Source organism: Perca flavescens, unplaced genomic scaffold (assembly GCF_004354835.1).
Source record: "Perca flavescens isolate YP-PL-M2 unplaced genomic scaffold, PFLA_1.0 EPR50_1.1_unplaced_scaf_10, whole genome shotgun sequence".
Lineage (NCBI taxonomy): Eukaryota > Metazoa > Chordata > Actinopteri > Perciformes > Percidae > Perca > Perca flavescens.
The window spans coordinates 242,099-249,598 of NW_021166515.1; the positions used below are offsets into that span (position 1 = coordinate 242,099).

The following is a 7,500-nucleotide window of genomic DNA, read 5'->3' on the forward strand; positions in this document are numbered from 1 at the left end:
ATCCCTGGTCAACCACTCCAGACCTCCAGACCTCCAGACCTCCAGACCTCAGACCTCAGACCTCCAGACCTCCAGACCTCCAGACCTCAGACCTCAGACCTCCAGTCCAGACCTCCAGTCCAGACCTCCTGGATCCAGACTATGTGTTTGGATCATATGACCTATGTGTTTGGATCATATGTCTGATTTAAGGACTATGTGTTTGGATCATATGATGTAAGGACTATGTGTTTGGATCATATGTCTGATTTAAGGACTATGTGTTTGGATCATATGATTTAAGGACTATGTGTTTGGATCATATGTCTGATTTAAGGACTATGTGTTTGGATCATATGATGTAAGGACTATGTGTTTGGATCATATGATGTAAGGACTATGTGTTTGGATCATATGATGTAAGGACTATGTGTTTGGATCATATGTCTGATTTAAGGACTATGTGTTTGGATCATATGTCTGATTTAAGGACTATGTGTTTGGATCATATGTCTGATTTAAGGACTATGTGTTTGGATCATATGATGTGGACTATGTTTTGGATCATATGTCTGATTTAAGACTATGTGTTTGGATCATATGATTTAAGGACTATGTGTTTGGATCATATGTCTGATTTAAGGACTATGTGTTTGGATCATATGTCTGATTTAAGGACTATGTGTTTGGATCATATGATGTAAGGACTATGTGTTTGGATCATATGATGTAAGGACTATGTGTTTGGATCATATGTCTGATTTAAGGACTATGTGTTTGGATTTGGACTATGTGTTTGGATCATATGTCTGATTTAAGGACTATGTGTTTGGATCATATGATGTAAGGACTATGTGTTTGGATCATATGATGGACTATGTGTTTGGACTATGTGTTTGGATCATATGTCTGATTTAAGGACTATGTGTTTGGATCATATGTCTGATTTAAGGACTATGTGTTTTTAAGGATCATATGTCTGATTTAAGGACTATGTGTTTGGATCATATGTCTGATTTAAGGACTATGTGTTTGGATCATATGTCTGATTTAAGGACTATGTGTTTGGATCATATGTCTGATTTAAGGACTATGTGTTTGGATCATATGTCTGATCCAACTAGTGACAGCTACTAGTGACGAGAATCAGCCAACCACCACGGCTCAACATTACACTTCATGAGAAAAACATGGTGGCAGAGAATCGTGATATCAATTCTAAGCTAAAAAGGCCACACACCACCGTATCGGAGGAAATACTCCCATCTCCCGGTGCCGGCGCCGATCAGTTTAAGCTTTTATCGGCCGATACCGAGGTCGTGCATCCCTAGCTTAGCTGCAGAATGTAATAATTACTTTATTCATTATTACTTCATAAAATATACTAATTATTATGTAATAATGTCTGTGTACATTAACATAAGATCTAGAGCTGCTCCTCTTAGTGGATCAGTGGACTAATCGGTGGTTCTGGTCTCTGTAGTCCATTAGTCATGTCTGAAGCTGTTTTCATGCTGAATGACTGATTTCTAAGAAACGTACGAGCTCATCTCTGGTAAACACAAGAACTAAAGAGGTGCTTTAACACGACTCTTAGTGGAGGAACTCAGATTTACAGATCTGTCCATTAAATCAACTCATCCATTAGTCGGTACAGTTGAAGGAGTGTTAGTCGGTCCGTGTTACGCTCATCAGTTCAATTCTCTAAAGGAAAATCAAAAAAAAAAAATGGGTTCAAATATCCAGTTTTTCATTTTTTTTTTTCACCGTGAAAAATTAAAAAAATTTGATCTTTAAACTGTTTTTCCAATTTTCTGTTTTTTATTCAGAGGATCAGAAATTGAGAAAATTACAACATTGCGTCTGGGCTCCAATTATTCAATAATACTGCCGTGGTGTTCTGGGTCTGTTTGGGGTCAGAGGGGCTACTGATGGTTTCTGGTGGGGGGCTAGCTAGGAGGAACGAGGGAGAGATCACCATGGCAGTATGGATTAGGCAAGGCAGCTTTATTTATAGAGCACATTCAGCAACAGGGCAATTCAGAGTGCTTTACATGAAACATGGAAGAGCAGTTAGAAAACAATTACAAACTATTTAAAAACATTAAAAGAGAAGAATAAAATGTACTGTGAAGTTTTTAGAAGAATTTAAAGAACTGACATCTCAATGACCAACTCTGGGTCCAGATGCTTCACATGGCTTCGAGGTTTCGTTCCCCAGAGTTACCGAAGCTTTATTTCTAGTACACTCTTTTTTTTTCGCAAACTTTGTCAAAACCCGAATAATTGGAGCCCAGACACAATTTTGTAATTTTCTAAATTTCTGATCCTCTGAATAAAAAACAGAAAATTGGATATTTGAACCCATCAAGTTTGTGCTTCAAAAATTAAACTGATGAGAGCTACATCGACCTTAGTCCACGAAGAATTCCTTCAGTCAGCACAGCCCTAGTTCAGATGTTAGGTCTATGTGGGAGGGGGAGGAATGGTTGGATTAGTGAGGGAGGTGTGGGGGGTGGGGGGCTGGCCTACCAGAGAGGAGGGTGGAGGGAGAGGAAGAAGAGGAGGAAGGCTGCAGGAGGCTCTGATGGGAGGAAGAAGAAGAAGAAGAAGAGGCGTCTTTCTGCAGGAAGGCCCGGCCGACGCCGAGGTCATGTGATAGACGTGCTCGGTTGGAGGGGGGAGATGAGGGTGTGACGGGAGGAAGAGGAGGAAGAGGGGAGGGAGAGGGGAGGGGGAGAGGGAGATGACATCACCAACCTGAAGATCAGGGGAGGGGGAGGGAGAGGAGGAGTCAGTGAGATGAACAGAGCTGGAAGAGATACAGACTAGAGCCCAGACATCTAGACGGACCAATCACATGGTGTATAGGGTGAGTGGGCGGGGCTTAACAATCACATGGTGTATAGGGTGAGTGGGCGGGGCTTAAGGGGCTGCCTGAGTTTCAGCTGGAAGAGATACAGACTAGAGCCCAGACGGCTGGATGACCAACTTTTCCAATGTTTTTGTTTCCCATGTTTTAGTCACTTTTTCCGCATCTTTTTTTTTGTTTTATTGTCATTTTCGCTCATTTAAAAAAAAAAATTTTTTGCCACTTTTCCGACGTGTTTTTAGACAAGTTTTTGCTGCTTTTTTAGACGTGTTTTTGCTGCTTTTTCCAATCGTTATGCCACTTTTACTTTGACCTTTTTTTGTGCTTTTTTCGATGATTCTTTTTTCATGTTAATGACACTTTCTCAGACGTTCTTTTGCTGCTTTTTCCAATGTTTTGAATATTTCCAAAAAATTTTAGTCTTTTTGCCACTTTTTCCAGACGTTTTTTTTGTGTCACCAAATGCACGCAGATCCCCCCATAACGCTCATCTAAATGCAGAATAGAAAGTGAGAACATAACGCCACTTTTGATGGTTTAAGTGTAAACGTAGCCTAAGACACCGAGTGAAGGGATTCCTACTTTGAGCCAGGAACGGTGCGTTTAGTGTTTTGGTGTCGAACGTTAACCGGCATCACCAGTAGCTGTATCCCCTCCAGCCACACACAGCTGTCAGAGGAGAAGAAGAGGAGAGGAAGAGGAGAAGAAGAGAACATGCTGGCAGGAAGAGAAGAGGAAGAGGAGAGGAAGAGGAGAAGAAGAGAACATGCTGGCAGGAAGAGAAGAGGAAGAGGAGAGGAAGAGGAGAACATGCCGGCAGGAGGAAGAGGAGGAGAGGAAGAGGAGGAGTTACCAGAGGGAGGTCCATGAGGACCTGCATGCCGTCTCCTGGTCCCATGTGGGCCACGTGGTTGAAGTTTGTGGGATTAGAAATCATCTTTGATCTGAGCTCTGGATCTCTCAGCATCTCCCTGAAATACACAATGTTAATACACACACACACACACACACACACACATTAATAAACAGAGAGACACACACACACACACACACACACACACAATACACACAGAGACACACACACACACACACACACACACACACACACACACACACACACACACACACACACACACACACACACACACACACACACACACACACACACACACACACACACACACACACACACACACACACACACACACACACACACACACACACACACACATTAATACACACAGACACACACACACACACACACATTAATACACACAGACAGAGACACACACACACACACACACACACACACACAATACACACACAGACACACACACACACACATACACACAGACACACACACACACACACACACACACATTAATACACACACACAGACACACACACACACACACACACACATGAATACACACACACACACACACACACACACACACACACACACACACACACACACACACACACACACATACACACACACACAGACACACACACACACACACACACACATTAATACAGTAATAATAGTTTTAATAAGTCATATAAGTGTAATAAGTGTAATAATTTTAATAAGTGTAATAATTTTAATAATTGTAATAAATGTAATAAGTGTAATAAGTGTTATAATTTTAATAAGTGTAATAAAGCGTAATAATTTGAATAAGTGTAATAAAAAGCGTAATAATTGTAATTGTAATAATTTTAATAAGTGTAATAATTTTAATAAGTGTAATAATTTTAATAAGTGTAATAATTTTTATAAGTAATAATTTTAATATAAGTGTAATATGTGTAATAAGCATAATAATTGTAATAAGTGTAATAATTTTAATAAGTGTAATAAGTGTAATACATATAATAAGTATATTAAGTGTAATATGCGTAATAATTTTAATAAGTGTAATAAGTGTAATAAGCGTAATAATTTTAATATAAGTGTAATATGTGTAATAAGCATAATCATTTTAATAAGTGTAATTACAAAAGTGTCATAAGTGTAATAAGTAAGTGTAATAAGTGTAATACGTGTAATAATTGTAATAATAAGTGTAATAATTAGTGTAAAAAGTGTAATAATAAGTGTAATAATAAGTGTAATAAGTGTAATAATAAGTGTAATAATTGTAATAATAAGTGTGTAATAAGTGTAATAAGTAAGTGTAATAATAAGTGTGTAATAAGTGTAATAATAAATGTAATAAGCGTTTAATAAGTGCATCACCTCCTCTGCTGAAGGCGCTCCTCCTCAGGAACCTTAAAGAGGAACTTCCTCTTGCTGCGAGTTCGAACCATCAACTTCCTGCTGTAGTCCGATGTCTCGGGGATGGTCAGGTCCCCCTCTGAGGACAGATACACTGTTAACTACACTTCCCATGATGCTTTGGTCAGGTCCCCCTCTGAGGACAGATACACTGTTAACTACACTTCCCATGATGCTTTGGTCAGGTCCCCTCTGAGGACAGATACACTGTTAACTACACTTCCCATGATGCTTTGGTCAGGTCCCCTCTGAGGACAGATACACTGTTAACTACACTTCCCATGATGCTTTGGTCAGGTCCCACTCTGAGGACAGATACACTGTTAACTACACTTCCCATGATGCTTTGGTCAGGTCCCCTTCTGAGGACAGATACACTGTTAACTACACTTCCCATGATGCTTTGGTCAGGTCCCCCTCTGAGGACAGATACACTGTTAACTACACTTCCCATAATGCTTTGGTCAGGTCCCACTCTGAGGACAGATACACTGTTAACTACACTTCCCATGATGCTTTGGTCAGGTCCCCCTCTGAGGACAGATACACTGTTAACTACACTTCCCATGATGCTTTGGTCAGGTCCCACTCTGAGGACAGATACACTGTTAACTACACTTCCCATGATGCTTTGGTCAGGTCCCCTCTGAGGACAGATACACTGTTAACTACACTTCCCATGATGCTTTGGTCAGGTCCCCTCTGAGGACAGATACACTGTTAACTACACTTCCCATAATGCTTTGGTCAGGTCCCCCTCTGAGGACAGATACACTGTTAACTACACTTCCCATGATGCTTTGGTATGAGGACAGACACATTGTTAACTACACTTCCCATGATGCTTTGGTATGAGGACAGACACATTGTTAACTACACTTCCCATGATGCTTTGGTATGAGGACAGACACATTGTTAACTACACTTCCCATGATGCTTTGGTCAGGTCCCCCTCTGAGGACAGATACACTGTTAACTACACTTCCCATGATGCTTTGGGGCTGTAAAGACACAGGTTAACTACACTTCCCATGATGCTTTGGGGCAGTTACCTGATGAGGTGTTGCTGAAGTAGATGAGACGAGGCGGCTCTGAGCTCAGCAGGTTCAAGGTCCCTTCAACATTCAGAGGTCTGATCTGTGGGAAGTAATAGATTACAATTACTCTGAGATTACTCACAGATTACTCACAGATTACCTCAGATTACTCACAGATTACCTCAGATTACTCACAGATTACCTCAGATTACTCACAGATTACCTCATTACTCACAGATTACCTCATTACTCACAGATTACCTCATTACTCACAGATTACCTCAGATTACTCACAGATTACTCACAAATTACCTCAGATTACTCACAAATTACCTCAGATTACTCACAGATTACCTCAGATTACTCACAGATTACTCACAGATTACCTCAGAGTATGTTTACGCTTTCATCAGCTGGAACCAGTTTTATAAAAATGTCATCTGGATCAAATTGATCTGGATTAGGAAATCCCATGTTCTGCTGTCCAGGATCAGCTGATCCATCTCTTTACCTTACCTGTTGGTCTTTACCTGTTGGTCTTTACCTGTTGGTCTTTACCTGTTGGTCTTTACCTGTTGGTCTTTACCTGTTGTTGTTTACCTGTTGGTCTTTACCTGTTGGTCTTTACCTGTTGGTCTTAGCTGAGCCAGTAGGCTACACTGCTGGCTCCATTTAAGTCTCTGGTCAACAGGATTTGGTCATCCTGACATTGTGTATTTGGATCCCAGTGATCCAATCCAATGTTCCTTTAAAACACCGGCATACAAGGAAGATGGATCAGCTGATCCTGGACAGGAAGATGATCAGCTGATCCTGGACAGGAAGATGGATCAGCTGATCCTGGACAGGAAGATGATCAGAACATGGATCAGCTGATCCTGGACAGCAGAACATGGGATTTCCTAATCCAGATCAATTTGATCCACATTAAATATTTTTGAAAAACTGGTCCCAGGACAGTTTAGACATGACAGGGGAGAGAGGATGGATTCCAACCCCCGGCCTCTCTCTTTAGACCAGTATGTTGTGTTTGAAGGCCTTTGATTGGTTAGACCAGTATGTTGTGTTTGAAGGCCTTTGATTGGTTCGACCAGTATGTTGTGTTTGAAGGCCTTTGATTGGTTCGACCAGTATGTTGTGTTTGAAGGCCTTTGATTGGTTACACCAGTATGTTGTGTGTGAAGCCATCTGTGATTGGTTACACCAGTATGTTGTGTGTGAAGCCATCTGTGATTGGTTCAGTATGTTGTGTGTGAAGCCCTCTGTGATTGGTTAGACCAGTATGTTGTGTGTGAAGCCCTCTGTGATTGGTTCAGTATGTTGTGTGTGAA

At 40.8% G+C, this 7,500-nt stretch overlaps 1 protein-coding gene across 1 annotated transcript in view; it reads right to left on the reverse strand.

The window, feature by feature from the left end:
• The window catches only part of LOC114551474 (serine/threonine-protein kinase MRCK beta-like), a 34,518-nt gene that overhangs the window by 4,036 nt on the left and 22,982 nt on the right, over positions 1 to 7,500 (reverse strand). Inside the window, 3 exon segments of the mRNA XM_028572521.1 lie at positions 3,705 to 3,822; positions 5,094 to 5,211; positions 6,185 to 6,269. Of these exon segments, the coding sequence (XP_028428322.1) occupies positions 3,705 to 3,822; positions 5,094 to 5,211; positions 6,185 to 6,269 (321 nt within the window).